The sequence below is a fragment of the Martes martes genome (genome assembly GCF_963455335.1).
Source record: "Martes martes genome assembly, chromosome: 7".
Classification (NCBI taxonomy): Eukaryota; Metazoa; Chordata; class Mammalia; order Carnivora; family Mustelidae; genus Martes; species Martes martes.
In genome coordinates, this window is record NC_137894.1 from 54,529,510 (window position 1) to 54,549,006 (window position 19,497).

The 19,497-nt window shown below is 46.9% G+C and overlaps 1 protein-coding gene across 3 annotated transcripts; it reads right to left on the reverse strand.

Annotated features, from left to right (window-relative positions):
- Positions 1–8,596: 8,596 nt before the first annotated feature.
- Positions 8,597–13,922, reverse strand: ACTC1 (actin alpha cardiac muscle 1). 3 transcript variants are annotated; one of them, XM_080807985.1, is made up of 7 exons: positions 13,756–13,922; positions 13,039–13,189; positions 11,582–11,906; positions 10,774–10,935; positions 10,413–10,604; positions 9,422–9,603; positions 8,597–8,923 (listed from the first exon to the last, which is right to left on the reverse strand). In XM_080807985.1, exons 2-7 carry the CDS (start codon positions 13,165–13,167, stop codon positions 8,780–8,782), a joined length of 1,134 nt encoding a protein of 377 aa, XP_080664111.1. In that variant the 5' UTR covers positions 13,168–13,189; positions 13,756–13,922; the 3' UTR covers positions 8,597–8,779. The 3 variants fall into 3 exon arrangements, with proteins under 3 accessions (XP_080664111.1, XP_080664112.1, XP_080664113.1); XM_080807986.1 differs by having other exon boundaries at positions 13,388–13,797; XM_080807987.1 differs by lacking the exons at positions 13,039–13,189; positions 13,756–13,922 and adding an exon at positions 12,180–12,454.
- Positions 13,923–19,497: the final 5,575 nt, after the last annotated feature.

A 19,497-nucleotide genomic window follows, 5' to 3' on the forward strand; every position in this document is an offset into this window, starting at 1 on the left:
TACTGTAAAAAAAATAATAATAAATAACCCCAGGGATGCAATTTTATAACATTTGGTAAAGGAGTCCACAAATCCAGGGGGATTACATACGGGAAATGTTCACTGTCTGGAAACCAGCATTTCCGTTGGATAAATTGCCTCCTGCAAAGTTTATTTCCTCTGCTCATGCCGATGTTGCTGTTTGTGCTGAGTGGAAGGGCATTTCCACTTCTCCTGCCACAAAAGCTGTATTTCTTTCAATATTAAGGTTAATGAGGGCTGGGGCCCTGTAATCTACATGAGTAGGTTAATTCTCATGTGTCCTAGATAGTTGAGAGAGAAAGAGATTTAGAACTTCGGCTGGAGGGGGTTGCATGTACTGCCTACAGGGAATGCACTCAAAGAAGCAAAAAAGAGAACCCCATGAAAGGGTGTCTGTACCTTAGCTCCTCCAGCTATACGGTAGAGATGCCCAAAGTGACCCCACCCTCTCCTGTGCCTGAATGAGAGGGGCCAGTTCATAGGTATGTGCTTTAAGGATTGATTATATTACAGTAACAAATATTCTGTCGAAAATTGGAGTGCCTGGGGGCGCCTGGGTGGCTCAGTGGGTTAAAGCCGCTGCCTTCGGCTCAGGTCATGATCCCAGGGTCCTGGGATCGAGCCCCACATCGGGCTCTCTGCTCAGTAGGGAGCCTGCTTCCCTTCCTCTCTCTCTCTGCCTGCTGCTCTGCCTACTTGTGATCTCTGTCTGTCAAATAAATAAATAAAATCTTAAAAAAAAAATCGGAGTGCCTGGGTGGCTCAGTAGCTTAAGCATCCGACTCTTGATTTTGGCTCAGGACAGGATCTCAGGGTCTCAGGTCAGGCTCTGCCCTCAGCAGGGAGTCTGCTTAAGGATTCTCTCTCTCCCTCTGCCCTTTCCCCCTGCTCACACTCTCTCTTTCTCTCTCTCTTTCAAATAAATAAGTCAGTCTTAAAAAAAAAAAAAAATCCCTAACTTTCCCCCACAGGGTAGGCAGGGTTTTAAGAAATATTTTGTCAAATATTTGGACAAATAGGACGCCCATTTTGAATGTATTTTTGGAAGTAGACATGTGGTTTGAGTTGATCTCATATTCTGTTGTCAAAGGCATGAATGGATCTGCAAGAAGCCCTGAGAACTGTTTTCATGGACAAAGTCCAAACCTCAAAGTTGAATGTTACAAAACATTACAAATGAAGAGGCTATTCCTACCCTTTCATTCCGAAGGATAATGTGTTTTGTCCAAAGGCAAGAGAATGTATCTTCTATACACAGCTTTTCTCCCCACTTGGCTACGTTTGACATTGTTGTGATGAAAAACGGGGAGGGCAGGAAGGACATGAAAGGAAAAGAACAGGACAAGGGACACCCGCTCGTGAGCCCTCACAGAAACGTCCTCGCGGTTACTATCAAATACTTAGATTCTTCCGCTTTCTGAAAAATCAGAGTTGATAAATGGAATGATTTGGGATTCATTCCTTCTGACACTGTCTGGCTCTGTGCTAGACATGCTGTGTTAGAAAAACATGGTTTTAAAAAAAAGTTTAGTGGGACGCCTGGGTGGCTCAGTTGGTTAAGCAGCTGCCTTCGGCTCAGGTCATGGTCCCAGCGTCCAGGGATCAAGTCCCACATCGGGCTCCTTGCTCGGCAGGGAGCCTGCTTCTCCCTCTGCCTCCGTCTGCCAGTGCTCTCTCTCTCTCTCTCTCTGACAAATAAATAAAATCTTAAAAAAAAAAAAGTTTAGTAGTCAAGACAAAAGAAATAAGTAAGCTAACAATTTCAATTATGATTAGTATGAAATTCAAGAACAGACAAAACTAATCTATAGTACTATATATTGGCTAACTGAACATTAAAAAAAAAAAAAACCAAAAACGACTAATCTATAGTGATAGAAAGGGTTGCCTGGGATGGAGGTGGAGAGGACTGAATCTGGAAGAACAGGAGGGCATATGAGAGGGGATGGGACGTGTGCTGTATCTTGATTGCGATGGTGGCACTGGGTATACACATTTGTCAAAATTCATTGAATTGCTTGCTTAAAATGGACATGTGTTATTGTATATAAACCATATGTAACAAAATTAAAACAAAGATCATATAATATGGGCTACAAAGGAAATGAACCAAGGGTGGTGGTGAAGCAGGAGTCTAACTTAAATGAGTGTCTCCAGGAGTCTTCTGTGCGCTGTGGAAGTTCTTGGCCATGAGGAGGCACGAGGCCCGTGCAGAAGGAATCCCATGAAGAAAGGCCCTGATGGTTTCCCTTATTTTTCTTGCAATAGGGATCTTTAGTAAGACAAGGTTATCATTCTATTTTTCTCTGGAGAGAAGGAATATGTAACTGGATCATCTCACCAGTCCTTCTAGATGTGGGTACACAGGAATAAGAGCTAAAGGGTATGAGGTTTCTTTTTAAGATGAAGAAAATGTTCCAAAATTGACTGTGGTGATGACCGCATCTGTCTGTGAATATACCAAGAACCAATTAAATTGTATACTCTAAATGGCTGAATTGTATGGGATGTGAATTATATCTTGAAGGTTTTGTTTAAAAAAATAAGATTCTGAAAAACAATCTGAGGGTTTTGAAGGGGCGGGGGTGGGAGGTTTGGTGAGCCTGGTGGTGGGTATTATGGAGGGCATGTATTGCATGGAGCACTGGGTGTGGTGCATAAACAATGAATTCTGTTATGCTGAAAAGAAATAAATAAAATAAAACACCCCTAGGGTTGAAAAAAAAATAAGATAAACTAATTCAATGATGAGGCAGGTTTGGGTGCAAACTTTGGACACAGAGTAAAGCAAAGTTAACCGGATGGGACCCTTCATTTTCACCTCCTGAGCGTGCTGCTCACATGTTGAACCAACAAGATGTAAGTTCTGATAGATCTTCTACTTCATTCATATGCCAAAGAAAAACAACCTCCCCCGCCAATTGAATAAAATTACCCAATACCAGATTTCTGTTTCTGATAGTGTGGGACTTTGGACACCCTGAACGACCATCCCACGTGAAATAACTCAGAGCCCTTGAGCCAAGTGAAATCCTGGGGAGGTCAGAGTCGGAAGCTGGTGCTAACAGTCAGAATAGGCTCACTTATGCCGTGGTAACAAACAAGCTCATGGGTCACTTAACAGTATTTCTCACTGATGCTTTGGGTCCACAGGAGACACCACTCATTCCAGTCCTGTGGGGACCCAGGCTGATGGAGGCTTCAACTTAACATTGTAGTATTGTATTGTAGTAGATTTTCAATTCCTGGCATCATGCTTCTTTCTCTTTAGAGTTTGGATATATATTTTATATTTTATTTCCTCCCTATTAAGATTTATATTTGGAGTAAATACTCATCAAGTTCTTCCTGCTGAAACTCTCATCCCTACCAACCTACGGTTTTCTTTTTAAAAATTGGAATCCTCATACTATATTTCAGTGACGGAGCTCCCTTTTATGTATTAAAATCAAACCAGTTATTATAACACAATGGAATTGACACTCCAGAGTAGTGGGTATAAAAGAGAATGTGGCTACCCTTTACTGTAAGATTTAAACAGATTTAAAATAAGTTGCTTCAGCTTGAGAGGAGGCTCAATGTGCTACGAAAAGGGCTTCCTACATGAGAATTCAGAAAGTCAATTTAGATTTTTTTTTTAAAGAGACTCTGTAATGTAAGGCCACTGTGATTATTAATTGAACTCTTTGAAGACTGCGTCCTGAAGGGCTGAAGTTATTTAGGTCCGTCTCTCCTTTGGCAGATGAAGGAGTGTCTAGCTTTACGTTCTCAGCCTTTGGCGTAGGTGCTTCCTGAATTCTCTAGTTGCTCTTGGATTATTGAGCAAGGATCTCTGCTCACTAGACCATTCTGGATCCAAATGCCAGAGTTCACCTTCTTTAAATATTATTCAGTGGATCATTTCTCAGGAAACATGAGCAGAGAACACATATTCTCTCATATCAAATCCAAATTTCCACACTTGTCTTTCAATTCTTATGTGTGCACACATACACACACATACATGTGTGTATAATGTATAATATATATTACATACACTATACATAAATAAGTATATGTAAGTGTAAAAATGTTAATTAACAACAACGATGATAGAGCACTAATTAAGGTCCTACTATGTGTCAAGGCCTGAGCACAGTATCAACTTTAACCCATTTCATTTTCACAGGAACTTTGTAGGGCCGTTCTATCATTGTTTGGGTTTACTAGGCAAGAACAGTGTCCTCTCGAGTCTCCAAAACCCATGCCCTAGTCCTCATCCTACTGGATCCCAGTCTACCTGACTGCTGCCTCCCCACACGTACTTTCTGCTCCAGTCAGGTCTCCCTACCACCTTCATGTCCCCCAAACCTCTCTCTGCTCATTCAGTCTCCCTCCTTTTCTCCCAACCCCTTAATGCTTTTCAAGACTCAGGGCAAATCCCATCTTTGGATGATGCCCTCTCTCCATTGTAGGACTGCAGCTGCATTTGAATTACCTTGAAATTTTAATTTCCTTGAAAACACATAGTCCATTCAAGCCAGCACCCTGGGGAGCTTCAGCGGTTCCTCCGTTTTCTTGCCTGCCCCATCCAACCCACAGCACATCCTGTCATTCCCGCTTATGAAAACCATCTTTGTTTTCTGAGAGAGAGATTTTATTTATTTATTTGACAGAGAAAGAGAGTGCACTAGTAGGCAGAGCAGTAGCTAGAGGGAGAGGGAGAACCAGGTTCCCTGCTGAGCAGAGAGCCATGACCTGTGCGGAAGGCATCCCCTTAACGACTGGGCCACTCAGGTGCTCCTGGGAGCATGATTTAAGTTAGTCCCTCTGTTCTGAAGTTCAGAGAGGCTAAGTTATTTACTAAAAAGACGCGCAACTAGTCAGTGGCAAAACCAGGATTTGAACTTAATCTTTTTGATTGAAAGCTCGTGCAATATCAAACCTTCAGGTTAGTATGATGATGATGATGATGATGAAGATGATAGATACAGAGAAGTATTGTTAAATTATGGGTGTGCTCTCTAGTGGGAAAATATGTTCTAACTTTCCCCCAGGAACATAGATTAGGTAACTGACATGTTAATTAGCATGGTCTCATCTCTAGAGAAATGCAATAAGTTAAGGGTCATCAAGATATGAGTGGTAGGGAGAGTGTCCCTGGTAACCAGCACTGGGTGGTAGATCCTGGAAAAAAAAGTCCAAAAGGTAGATCCTAGAGTTAAAGGTGTCTTGGGAAAAATGTCACTATTGTGCCTAAATCAGATTTGCTTTTTAACTTCCTACACAATGCCTGCTGTCTCATACGCTACCCTACATGATGCCTACCCTGTCATTATCCAGTAGTATTTCCAAAGTTCTTCAAGCAAACCTGTTGATCCAAGGTCTTGTTTACACTTAACCGCAGAGTCCATTTTTCATCTACTACTAATGCTGTATTATAATTCAGCTTGACTGCAACTTTCCCTTGGGTCTGTTTTCTTTCCGTCTCCTCTCCCCAACCCGGATTCCCTTGGGAGCTGCTGTGAAACAATGCAGAGCCATAAGCAAACAATCCTATTGGGGGTCCCGCACACCACCCCTGCTTAGCTCTCACCTGACTCAGCTCTCCTTCCTCAAGCAGGAGAGAGGGCCCAGAACCCCAGCGACAGAGAGAGCTGTTCTTGAGCTGAAGCTCTTTATCTGCCTGGTCAGTCTTGCTTGCCTCCATTCGTTGCACACAGAGCTGATGGCTGAACTGCTTCGACTTTTGAGCTCACCAAGGACCCAGAGTATACTTTGGCAATCTCTCCAAGAGCTTTTATCCTGTAGCTTCCTAATGGGAGTTTGGTTGTCATAGCAACAGCCAAGCTGTGCCCGAAGGAGAAACTCCTTGTATAATGAGCCCCAGAGACCTTGGGAAAATAAATGCAGGAAATCTCATTTACAATGGAGCAGGGAAGCCCTGAAGGGGGCGCTCTCTGGCACGCACCACTCTTTGCAGCCTGCGTCACCAGGAGAAGAAGGAAGGTAAGGATCACTCCAGCACAGGAGGACATTTTTCACATGGGAATTTTGTCTCCTGCTTTTCAGAGAAGGAAAGAAGATCCCTCCCTGCCCCAGCAGCATCGCACTAACTCCCACTCGCAGTGAGAAACCACAATCTCAAACTCTGGTTCTTTTCCGATAAACTTTTGTTCTAAGCAATCCTCTCCAATTTCCTCCTAAAACCCAATAAAAGCTGACCTTCCTTTTGTCCTTTTGGGATGGCTGTTATTTCTGAATAAACTCAGGACTTTTGGCTGAAATAAAATTACTCTCTTTGCTCTATTAAAGTTAACAAACTTAAATTGATTATCGATCTTTGTTGGTTTTGGCCTAAAGGACTCAAAATTTCTTCAGTACCTTCCAGTTACTAGGAAATATTTATAGCATTTATACCATGTTAATCACGAAGTGAATCTGACTTATTTCTTCTTAAACACCTGGTTAATCTGGTCATAGAGCGACTGTTAGGTTCCTGGGTCCCTGGGCCACAGCGGAGTCTGAAAAATATCTAGCCAGTCACACATACCATCATCCAAAGCTTCTCAGTCTCACCCCCCAGTTTTGTTTGAATAAAGTCATTGCTCTTCCCAAGACCTTCTCATGGCCTGTTAAATCAAATAAAACTCTCAGACTGGAAGTTGGAGCCCTTGCCCACAAACTACTAAATTTTCCCTCCTGGTCTAATGCATTAAGTATGGTGTTTATGCCATTTATTTTGTTCTCTTTCATTGGAGAACCACACCTCCCTTACTTAATATCGATCAGTTCCCATGGTAAGGATGGTATGTTTCAGTCCTCAAACCTGGTCGGACTGAGGATCCCTGGAATTTTTGTCAGAATCACCTAGGAAGATACCCTTTTGGTCCAGACACTGGTAAGTTGCTAGACTGTGAATCTTGGGGCATCAAGCCCAACATGTAGGAAAATCTTACGTTAGTTTGCTCAGGCTACTATAATGTAATAGCACAGCCTCTAAACTCTGAACTCCTGAAGCCCAGAAAATGTGCTTTGATCTATCTTTGTGTTCCCTACACCTACTACTGTGCTTGGCCCGGAGTCAGGGATCAAGAGATAGATACTTTTGGGATGAATAATATAAAGACACAATTATCACCCTGAATAATGACATTGGCAACTTTACTAAAGATGTCTGATGAGCCCCAAATACTCCAAATTTTGAACCCAGACTCCCAAAAGGTATGTGATAAAATGCCCCAAGACCATGGCGAAAGCTTTATGTCTATATTTTTATGTTTATAACTTTACGAGTATAGCTGAAGACTGAAGTTTTATGACTAAAGATGGTTTGAGAAGCACCATTAGATTCGATGTCAGAAAATCTGGCTTTCTATCTTGGGTATCCCACAAGCTGTATGACATTGAACCACTTGCTTCATCTGTCTTGATTCCCTCACCAATAGATAAAAGTTTAATTACATCCATTCAAATGCTCCAACGGTTCATGAACAATTAACTTGAAAATGAAAAATTTTAGAGCTTCCACAATCAGGTGGAAATTTACCAGTGCAAATTGATTTCCTAAGTTATCAACTCCCACCAGCCTGCCCTGTGACTTGTTTGCGGGCTTCTGCCCTATTTCCTTCTGCTGAAATTTCCTGCCCGCTCTTCTCACCTCTGTAATTCTTAACCATTCTTCAAGACCCAGACCCATGCCCACCTCCTGGAAGCTTCCCAGATCGCACACATTGGGAGCTCACTATAGAGGATGTGAGCCCTTCAGGGACAGAGCACGGCTGATTCTTTTGGACACTACCCCCAGCAGCCCCCAACCCCTGCCTCAGCATACTTTGCAGAGAGTCCAGCATGGAATAAAGGGAATATTGTGGCTTCCCACTCCCCTTCACCTCTCGGCAGACTTCACAGCCTTCACTGCACTGAACCCCACAGCCCAGGATTTCAAAGATATGAACGGCCCAAAGACCTCTGTCGCACAAGTTAGTTACTGATGAAGCAAAAATATCTGGCGCCTGTTTCCTCACATTTATTCCGAACATGCACAGTGGTCTTGATCTATTTTGGGAACATTCGGAACGGGACACGGCTGGACCTAAGGGTCAGCTGGCTTCCATGTTTCACCATGGAAACACATAGCCCTCAGGACGACAAGTGAGGAGTCTAGAATTGAGAATTGAAACTAACTTATTTAAAATAATCTTTGACCTTCTCATTACTAATATGTACGTTTCTACAAAGTTTCTACAAAGCGACGAAACAACTGGAACATACGCTGCAACAACTTTCACTGTCATTCACAGCAACTAATCCCAAAGAATCGTGAAATCCGATTTCGTGTGTCTCACCGACGCAGAGTTAAAGCTAATCTACTTTTCAGAGGTAACATATATTCATGATTCCATCCCAAAGTGTAAACTTGATATGTAGTGTGGTATCTCCCGGCTAAATGTCACACCAATTCATCTGACGTGCTTTGTGGTACTGATGTTATAGTGCTCCTGGGGGCAAAGCCACCAGTATATGAATTCACAGACTGAAGTAAGCCTACACTGGTTCCACCCCATGCCTCCAAGAAAAAGAAAGGAGAGAGGCTCTTGTACGTTGCAAGTCCTGGTCTGGTTTATTTATATAAAGCAATAAATATTAGAAGCACAAATAAATGGCACATGTGTAAACAAACTGTACAATGATGGATGAGAGATAAGGGAGGGTGGTTCAGAAGACTCCAAGAAGCGTAACACTGTCATCCTGAATGTAGACTACGAGAGAAGGCACCTTAGAAGCATTTGCGATGGACAATGGAGGGGCCTGCCTCATCGTACTCTTGCTTGCTGATCCACATCTGCTGGAAGGTGGACAGGGAGGCCAGGATGGAGCCCCCGATCCAGACAGAGTACTTACGCTCGGGGGGAGCAATAATCTGCGGAAGGAAAACAAAAGCTTCAGGTGAATTCTGACACTCGCGGCCATGAATCAAGCAACACGTTGGAGAGTCACAGAAGAAAACGTGAGGTCGGAACTCATTGTAACGTGAGATATTTCCTACTAAAAATTAATATGGCGGAATCAAGTTTTATGCATTTTCTCCTGTCTCATTCTGTCCATTATCAAAGACTCCACAAAACAGAATTGCCCCACTTCTCTGAAGTAGAGTATACTGCGGCAACAAGCTAAATGCGTGATGGAGGCTAGCCCAAAAGTTGGAGACTTTTAAAATGTGTTCAGAGATTTAGGGTATTTTTTTTCTTCCAAGATCTATTATTATCCACTGCTTGAAAATGTTTTTCAAGTCTCTTCTCTTGGGAAAAGTGCTAGAAAAGCTAAGAAGTAAAGTGTAGAGGAGACGGGGAGCACAGTGTGAGTTCCGTGCGCAGTCCCGAGACCCGCTTTGCCTCTCCCACCCACAGGCACTCTTCACCTTGATCTTCATGGTGCTGGGAGCCAAGGCAGTAATTTCCTTTTGCATGCGATCGGCAATACCAGGGTACATGGTGGTACCTCCAGAGAGGACATTGTTGGCATACAGGTCCTTGCGGATATCAATGTCACACTTCATGATGCTATTATAAGTGGTTTCATGGATGCCAGCAGATTCCATACCTAGAAATCAGTTAAAAAAAAAGAAAGGGAAATCACAGTGCACTCGGGCCAGGGGCCCAGGGGCGGAGGGAAGAAAACAGGACTCCTTTGTGTTCACACACTGTCGCCCATTTGTCTCTGAAACATATGTTCTTCTTTAAGATATAGTGCAAGGTGTGTATGGAACAGGTGTCTCTAACACTGCTGACAGTTCATTCCCAACAGACTATGAAGACACAAACCACTGCGTTCAGCACCTGTTCGGAGTGAACGCTTGAACACATGCATCAGTTGTACGGAGATACGTTGGAAAGGGTGAGGCACAGATTAGAATTAGATTAATGCAATTTTTCTTTATGGGCTAAAATCAGATCCTGTCAATCTTCCTCTTAGAAATCATTCCTGAGCCAAGATGGTTGGTAAAATACTAGGGTCCAGTTATTACCAAGAGTCTGACTATGGTTGCGTTTAATGATGAGTGACTTCAGAGGAAGTCCAGCTACTGGGTAATGGACTAACTGGAGTAAGTCAGCGCTTCTGAGTAATCATTCCTTTCCTGCAGATACAGATCAGTCTATTACTATTCTGTCTCGTTCTTTATTTTGACACGAAGTCAGCGTGTCATCTTTTGTCATATCACTGCAACAGAACAGGATGGCCATCCCTTTTATGAGCCATCAGGGTCTGAGGCTGACCGGGGTGGGACTCGAAGCTCTGACTTCTTTCAACACAAGAGACCCTTAATCCTTCTTGATGAGAATCGATTTTACTCCGGGGGGCCCCTAGATGTCCAGGGAAGAGCTATGCCCCTGCGCCAGACTACCACTCACCGATGAAGGAGGGCTGGAACAGTGTCTCGGGGCAGCGAAAACGCTCGTTGCCAATAGTGATGACTTGGCCATCGGGCAGCTCATAGCTCTTCTCCAGAGAGGAGGAAGAGGCAGCTGTGGCCATTTCATTCTCAAAATCCAGGGCAACATAGCACAGCTTCTCTTTAATGTCACGGACAATTTCACGTTCAGCTGCAGAAATAAAGGGTAGCATAGTCAAGCTCTGAAGAATGAAGTCAACTGTGGGGGCGTAGGTGGATCCTCTGGTGGAGGGAAAAAGCAGACACGATGCCGCGGCAGATCTCACACACACACACACACACACACACACACACGTGCGCGCGCGCGCGCGTGAACGCACCAGTGGTGACAAAGGAGTAGCCACGCTCAGTGAGGATCTTCATGAGGTAGTCAGTGAGATCCCGGCCAGCCAGATCCAGACGCATGATGGCATGGGGCAGAGCGTAACCCTCGTAGATGGGAACGTTGTGAGTTACACCATCTCCAGAATCCAGAACAATGCCTGTCAGAAGAAACAGACAGGAGCCAAGTAAATCCCCGAAAACACAACTGCTTTAGTGGTGTCAAAGCCCACTTCCAATCTTGGCTAAAAGATACTCGCACTGGGCATGGATCCAGATCAAATTAGATTCCTTACACACAAAGAATAAAAATGAGCATAACGGAGGCTCAATCGGGAGCCAGCAACAGCTCACCCTTTTAAATATTATAGTAGAAAAATTTCCCCAGGACACTTGCAAATGACCATCCCTTTCATCAGCCATTAGCACATTATGGGAGCATCCAGGCGTGTTCTTCTTGCCTCCCACGTTCTTTTTTGACTCAGACTCTGTGGGGAATGTTGGTTCTCCTTGGGGACAGGCGTCCAGGGGTGGCGTTGGTATGGAACACATACCACCAAAGGCTACACTGCAAGTTCATATCTCATGTGGAACCTTAATATGTGGCCTCACATACTTTAGGAAAGGTAAGGCTCTAACCCCCATGTGCTTTCAACTCGTAGAAATGTCTGTGATCTGAAGCTATTGTTACCTCCCTCTCTTCTCAGGGACACCTTTCCCAGGGAGCATGAGAGAAGCTGACTCATAGCCAGGTCAGTGATTTAGGAATGTGGTGAATCAGTGACTGTCCCCACAGCCCAGTCATACCTGTGGTACGGCCAGAAGCGTACAGGGACAGCACTGCCTGGATGGCCACATACATGGCAGGGACATTGAAGGTCTCAAACATGATCTGGGTCATCTTCTCGCGGTTGGCCTTAGGGTTCAGTGGGGCCTCTGTGAGCAGAGTGGGGTGCTCCTCAGGGGCCACACGGAGCTCGTTGTAGAAGGTGTGGTGCCAGATCTTCTCCATGTCATCCCAGTTGGTGATGATGCCGTGCTCGATGGGGTACTTCAGAGTCAGGATACCTCGCTTGCTCTGGGCCTCATCTCCTACGTAGGAGTCCTTCTGACCCATACCCACCATGACGCCCTATAAGACGAAAAAGACAGGGAAATCAAGCTTCCACTCTTTTAGGAATGTAACTAATGCCTTATAAATGTACATCTAACTGCCCGAGTCAAGGAATATCTTATAGATACCAGAAATAATAAAGAAATAGAATCTTATCCAGTTTAGAAATATTGAAAATCAATCTAGTACCTTCCGTCTCCCCCCACACACTCCCCAGGTACAATCCTGTTCTTTAGTCTCTAACTAGGGAGAGGGGAATGAAGCTATTTCACCAAAGAAGTACGGCCTCACCTCATTTTAAAAATACCATAATGCCTTCATTAAATTATTAAATTCATCCCCCATGTCAACCGGAATATAAATGACTACACTGTGGAATGACTGAATTAATGACACATTGTATTTCTCCTAAGAAAAGATTTTGACATTCATCAAGTGAACATAAAAAGATGGGCTGCTATGCCATTATCCCTCTGCCCCGGAAATCCAGATGGCCCAGCACTGTTCAGGGGAGCCCATCGGCCACCAGCACGACGCACACAGCTCTCCTCCCTGGCAGCCTGTCCGGCGGAGTCAGAGAGCATTGGCATTTCTTTTAATAAACAGGGTGGTATGTCACTATCACCATGGCACTTGCTGCTTCTGTCACGGCTGGCTTCTAAAAATGCAACAGCCAGGAAGCAGAGAGATTTAAGTCCTTTGGGAGCCCAGCGAGCTGGCTGTGAACAAGAGGGAGGAATGTGGGTTGGGTCCTGGTTGGTTGAGAGGAGTTACAGTGTTCCAAGTCTTGAGCAGGACTGACAAGGGAGGCCAGGTGAGAAACTGAAGTGTGTAAGGGTCAGAGAAGACACCGTAATAAAAATGTGGGGCAGGAGTGGAGGAGGGAAGCTGCTTGCTTTTCCATGCGGGGGTGGGACCCCTGGAGGGCTGTGTCCCTGAGAAGTAGAAGGGGGACGAGTGTAAGTGGTTGGTGGCATGCTGCTGGTGGTGTGAGTATTGCTTGTCTGCGCTTGGGTTTCAGGCTAATCCATCCTTTCCCTAGTTTGACCTGAGCAGTTCATGGAACAGGACGGCCAGGTGAGATTTCCTAGACGGCTGGACTGAGGAGGTAGCAGGCAGGAGTGGGGCCCGGGACAGGCGGGAAGTTTACCTGGTGCCGCGGGCGGCCCACGATGGAGGGGAAGACAGCCCGGGGCGCGTCATCCCCCGCGAAGCCGGCCTTCACTAGCCCAGAGCCGTTGTCGCACACCAGAGCGGTGGTCTCCTCGTCGTCGCACATCCTGGCACAGCTTCGGCGGGGTCTGCAGGTGGACAGCAGGGCAGCCTGCGCTCAGTGCCCACGGTGGCGCTGGCCTCCTCGCGCCCCGAGGAGGGGACAGAGCAGGGGAGGGAACGTCTGCCGTCTCCCGTCTCCCTTCCCCTCGGGGCAGAAGAAGCAGGGTGGGAAGAGGCTGCGGAGACCGAGGCCGACGTGCGTGGTGAAGGGGAGAGGGACTCACCCAAGTTCCCTGGCCAGGAGTCACCCTCTGCCCCGGGGTGCAAGGAGGTCCTCCTCAGCCCTTCACGACTTTGCCTTTCCACAAACTGAGAGCCCACCTGGGCCTCAACCACACTCCCATGCCCCAGCCCCAGCTGGAGGGAAACGCGCATGAGAGCAGGGACCCCAAATGCCCGGGGCGGGGGGCCGCAGGGCTCGTGATCTGCGCTTTCCTCTCCTGTGACCGCCCAGTACCAAACAAGTTAGAACCACATCGAGAAGTGTGGTCTCTTTTTCAAAGAAGTGGCCGGCGCGGGGCTCGGGGTTACGGGCTCGGGGCGGGCTGCGGCCGGGTGCGGCGCCGGGCGGGGCGGGCGGGCGCTGACTCACCGTCCGCGGGTCGGGCTCGGCTCGGCTCGGGCAGCAGGCGCTGGGTGCCCGGCGCGGGGCGCGCCGCTTTATAATGCGCTGACGGACGGGGTCAGTTGCAGCGGCCGGGGGCAGGGGTGGGGGGCCTGGTCGGCCACCTTGCCTTATTTGGTCGCCTTCGCACCACTGAGGAGCGCCGAGGCCATTCATGGAGCCAAGGGCAAGGGAGAGGATCAGCCAGGGGGCTCCCAGACCATGTAAGGAAGGGGAGGGGGCAACCAGGGGGATGGCCAAATAGGGAGCTAGGGAGGGGCAGGCGGTGAAGGGTAGGGGGCAGGGGAAGACTCAGTGACGCCAGCTCACCTCCTCCCCCTTCTTGGATGGAGGTGCACCCTGGGTGTGCTGTGGGTTTGTTCCTTGCAGCCCCGCCAGCCCTAAGACAATAAGCCACATACAAGCCAGAAGGCTTGGCCCTCTGCCCTCTGCTGAGGGGTCCTGACAGCTGGACCAGGGCTGCAGGGGAGCTATAGCAGCTTCTCATCTTCCAGGACTGGGAGCTGGTTGAGTAAAGTCCTGGCAGCCCTCCTGGACCCCAAGGGCACCATAGCAGCACATTTGGGGGGGGGACAGAAAAGGGGGCTCCTGGGACAGGTCACCCTTCTGGTCTAGTCCTCACCAGCTTGGATGACTTTACTCAGGCTGCTGGGGCCGTGCTCCTCTGGGTCAGAAAGCAGAGATTAACCAAGGCCACCTTGATCCCCAGCTCATGGGTGGCTTAGGGTCTGGCTAAAGAAGAGGCTAAGAAGAAGTGGAGTGAGAGCCTGGCCAAGTCTTGCTGGAGAGGGGGCCAGGTTTAACCCCAGCATGGATATCAGGTAGCTCTCCTCCTGCTGCCAAGGCTTTGCTCAAACTCAGACTCCTGTCTCCAGGCTAGGAAAGGATGCCTCCTTGCTGCCAAAGTGAATGAAGGACCAAATGCCAAAAGCAGCTTGTGCACTTGCTGGTGAATAGATGAACATCTGTAAACTGGGGGGCAGAGGCCTTTTTTCCGAGTGGAGACAAGACTGAAAGAGCAATAGTCTGGTCAAGAAGGTAACAGCAGCTTCGACCCAATGAACGCATCACAGGACAGCAGAGTTAGGAAAACAGAGTCCAGCGGCCCCACCCCTACACCCTGAACTACGGCACGGGAATGGGCGAGATGCCCCGTTGATTCATCTATACGTTAGAGTGTGAGAAGCAGGGGCATAAATGGTACCAGCTCCTTCGTGGAAACAGATCTAGAAGGATCTTGGGACTTCGGAGAAGGGGGCAGAAAGATGACATGAACTGGGGAGAGGGGAAAGGAACAGAGACACTTAAGGACACAGATCACTGGTTTGCTCTAGGGTGCCCCGTATTCTCTGTTCTTGACTGGCACTTTGATTTTTAATGCTTGTGTTTTCCGTCCCGCTCACACCAGTTAAAAATAGAAAACTGGGCACAGGCATTCATCTCTAGAGTGGTCTTGGATTGATATGCTGAGGAGGTCTACTGATTAGATACTCGTCCAGACTGGGGAATGTTGGGCCCTCCCCGCTGAGCTCCGCAACCATGTTTGGGTTGGTCTGGAGAAGAAACTGTGGGGATAGCCAGGTGATGGAGCCATGAGAGGGGTCTGATGGGGGTCATGCCCTGCCACCCAGAAGGCCTTTTAAGAAAGAAAATGCCCATTGACAGGATGCAAAGAGCAGAGCTGCCTCAGCTCATGTGGATGCGGAAGAGCCAAGAAAAAGGAGAAATGGGACCAGGGTACAGCCAGACAGCCCTGAGTTCAAGTCCTGTTTCTATCACTTACAGTGCACTTGGTCTTGGGCAAGTCACTTCCCTTCTCTGAGCCTCAATTTTCATCTCCGAAAAAGGACACAGAAACAATAACTCTTTTCTGGCAGGGGTCATTACCTATCAAAATAATTAGGGGCAAGTGATAGCATCCACATAGAAGATACAAAACAAATTGTCACTATTACAATTCAGCAACTCAGATACTCTTGGAAGCAGTGGTAGCTTTCTCTTTTGAAGAACTAGGTCAATTTCATTCATTTATTAACTCAGCAAATATTTATGGGACAAGAACTGGGCTAGTCACAGGAATACAGTGATAAAAAGCTGAGCCAGGCAATTACAGAAAAGTCAGGGCCACTTATGGGGCATGCTGGGATGAGAAAGAAGAGAATCACGGGGACAGTCATGAAAAGGGGGATCAGAGAAACCCTTCTTGAAGAATATCATTTTGTCGTCGTTAAAGTAGAGTAGGACTGAAATTCATGAACATTTGTGTGGAAGACAGTTCCGACCTGGGAGTGGCAGGTGGCAGATTGCCACGTTCACTGCCGTTTGTGCAAAGGGAGCTCCTTGAAATGCCCAGTGGATCACTGAACACCAAAACTATTGACCTGGATCCTTGGCAGATATTTCCAGGGTTCAGGAGGCAAATTCCAGCCCACCCACCTTGGAATCAGTCTGCCCTGGTGGAGATGGGCAGGTCAGTGGAGCACAGAGACCAGTTTTATAAGACAATCTCATCCCTTAAAATATTTTTAGAACGGTTTCATTTCTTTCCCACCTAAAGCCAAATGTATTTTCATATGACTTACACTTATGGTAAGAAAGAACACTTTTTCCCCTTAAAGCTGTATGATAGTTCAATATTTGTTAATTGTACTACTGCCCAAATTCTACCTTTTTAAACTCCGAACCCTATTTTATATATTTTTTAAAATACGAGTTGTTGGGAAAGTAAGAGGCAATGACTATTTTCATTTGATACAGTCTTTGAGGGATCCATTTAATTTGAAAACTAAGATTGGTTTCTGTCATGTTGACTTAAGTATGTAAAAATGACTTATCCTCTGTGGTGTAGTCTAGATATTCCTTTTTTTTTTTAATTTTTAAAAAAATTTTAAAGAACTTAAAATTTACCCTCTTAACCATTTAAAATTGTACAGTTCAGTCTTGTGTACATTCACATTAGTGTGCAACCAATCTCCCAGTTGCATTTTTTGATGCAAATTTTGAAAAAAGTGACTTCAAAAGCCAGGAAAGGCTGCATCCTGCATTTGGAAAAAGACTGGTCTGTATCCTCTGAGGCAGGGAACCAGTGGGCCTCTTTTGCCAGAGGTCACAGAGATGAGCAAAGGGAAGAGGGAGGAGTCAAATCCAAGCCCCTGTTCTGACCACCACCCAAAATGCTTTCCAGTCTCCTCAGACTGCTGCTTCTCAGAGTAGAATGTTAGAACCACTTGCCACCGGATGAGCGGGCTGCCTAGAAGAAATTCAACTTCCCAGGTTCCACCTCGGAAGACCGAATCTGCATTTAAAGTAAGTCACCACCCCTCTTCCCCAGGTGATTCACGGAGGAAGAAACTTGGCAGCCCTGCCTGACTGTTTCTGCTCCTGCCCACGGAGCTCGGCTGAATGCTGCCCAAGCTGCCAGTCCTGGCCAGGGGCCAGCTTGGCTGACCTTGAGCATCCTGGTGGGATGGCAAAGCCGGGGTATGTCCCCATGGCTCTCGAGGGCCCTTGAGGCCCTTCTGGGCAGGGACAGGCCATGAGGGAGACGTGCAGGGCAAGCCGAAGGAACAGAAGGTGGGACAGTTCCCGCTGCCCTTGCCTCGAGGGAAGCCTGTTTCGTCCACCATCTGCTGGGATCTGGAAGGGGGCGGCGAGCCTCCTCCCGGCACTGGGGGGATTAGCAGTCACTTATCTCAGCTGTTCCTCCATTGGAGGTGTTACAGTATTTACAGAGAAGCCAGAAACAGCCTGAGCCACACTTAATTCCTCCCCACGAGCCCTCCCCATCTCCTCCCCCATCTCCTCGGGGGCCTCTCCTGCATTCCTGGGTCTAGGAGGGCGGGAGAGGCTCTTTCTAGACCAGACCAGGGGTGGGGGAGCCGGCCTTCTGAAACATTTCTATTTTCTTTCCCCGGCACATTTGTTCACTCCCACTGCCCTCTGGCTGGAGCTGGGTTTCAGTTTTCATTAAAAGAAGAAAATGACGTGACTTTGAGGGATGCAGGTGGGGGGGAGGGGTGCACCCACACATCCTGGTGCTCAGAATTCAATACCAACGCACGCCTATCTCTGCCACATGCTTCCCCCCGCCACCCTGTTTGACATGCAACTGCCCCAGAGATTAACTCTGGGGGTGGGTATTTCAATTCCAAATGGATTCCGCTCTTGGCGGATTCTGGCCATGACTGCCTTCTGACACGACAGGACCCACAGTGAGATTTTGAGATTTAATGAGATTTTGAAAAGGAGGACAAAGAAAGGGGGAAGGGGAAGCAGGAGGCAGAAGGGGATTCTTCTGGATCCCATGGACCTAACCATCCATAAGCCACACTTTTACTCTCTTCTATCCCCGACGTAAGTCCAGGAACTCATGAAAGGATTTCTAAGAGGCTTTTTTAATTCCTTAAAAGGACTTTGCCCTCCAAGAATGAAATGCTGATGCTCACAGGTTTCTGCTTGGTAGGTGTTTGTCTTAGCTCAGAGTTGGCTTGCTCCCCACGCTGACAATAACTCTACTTATGGGGTTTCAGTTTTTCAGGTGTCACCTGGGGCAAGCCTGCCTTGACTGGAGAGCCCAGATGTGGAGTTGCCCAACCTGAGCCTGAGCGCCATTCGTGCTCACACAGGTGCCAGAGAGACTGTGTGGGTGAGATCTGCGAGCTCAGAGACGCCAGGTCTTTCATGCCCCTGCATACTGTGGAGTCCATCTCTACCCCAGGAAAGGTCGGGCACACACCCAACACCCATGATAACAGTAGTCAGAGTACCAATCACTAAGATTTATTGAGCACATACTAGGGGCCACGTGCAAACTTGAGACTTTATAGGGGGCATGGTCCAGATGGAACTTTCTAGAAGATGCAGGAAGGACTGACTGGCAGCTGCAGCAGCTGTGAAACTGCTCTTTGATGTGATGTCACCAGCCTATACCGAGGGGCTGTGTGAGAAGTACACCACCTCTGTCGCAAATGACAGTACTACGGCCTCTGTTGCAAACCTGTGGTCACCGGGGTTCGTCAGAGGACCTGGTCTCCTTTATGAGCCTCTAAGAAAAATTTCCTTGCTAATCCCAAGAACAGCAACAGTTCTGTTAAGTACCTGGCTTGTTGTGATCTTGTAGATCCTGAATCTAGTGATTCACCAGGTTTTTCTTCCAGCAGGGGCTGAGAAAAATCTTAGAAAACCACACATGTGGTCCATTTGTTAACATCATTACAAATCATTATAATCCTTTTTATGGACCCAGTTTGACTTTTCACTTTTTCTTTGTCTTACATTTTTCACTTTTGTCTGTCTTTGTAAGCTGCCGTAAATCCTTTGTGGGACAAAACAAAGGATGAATGGGGCGCCTGGGTGGCTCAGTGGGTTAAAGCCTCAGCCTTCAGCTCGGGTCATGATCTCAGGGTCCTGGGATCAAGACCCTCGTCGGGTGCTCTGCTCAGCAGGGAGACTGCTTCCTGCCTGCCTCTCTGCCTACTTGTGATCTCTCTCTCTCTGTCAAATAAATAAATAAAATATTAAAAAAAAAAAAAGGATGAACAAACCAGCAGGTAAGGTTCAACTCTAGGGGCAGTGGGGAGAATATTTGAAATTGGAATTAAACTGATCATTGATTACAGGTGACCAGGAGCCCCAGATGACTTGGAGATGTCTGTAGGTTTGTTTCATCCCAGTGAAAGTATAGTATTATTTTAATTTTCCTCTTAACAT

What these genes read in the sequence shown, in the direction of transcription:
- ACTC1 (XM_080807985.1), bottom strand. Translation starts at nt 13,167, where the DNA reads ATGTGCGACGACGAGGAGACCACCGCTCTGGTGTGCGACAACGGCTCT. An exon ending in CGCTTCTGGCCGTACCACAG is followed by an intron (nt 10,936 to 11,581) that starts GTATGACTGGGC and finishes TTCTTCTGACAG; the next exon opens with GCATTGTTCTGGATTCTGGA. An exon ending in CTACTCCTTTGTCACCACTG is followed by an intron (nt 10,605 to 10,773) that starts GTGCGTTCACGC and finishes TTATTTCTGCAG; the next exon opens with CTGAACGTGAAATTGTCCGT.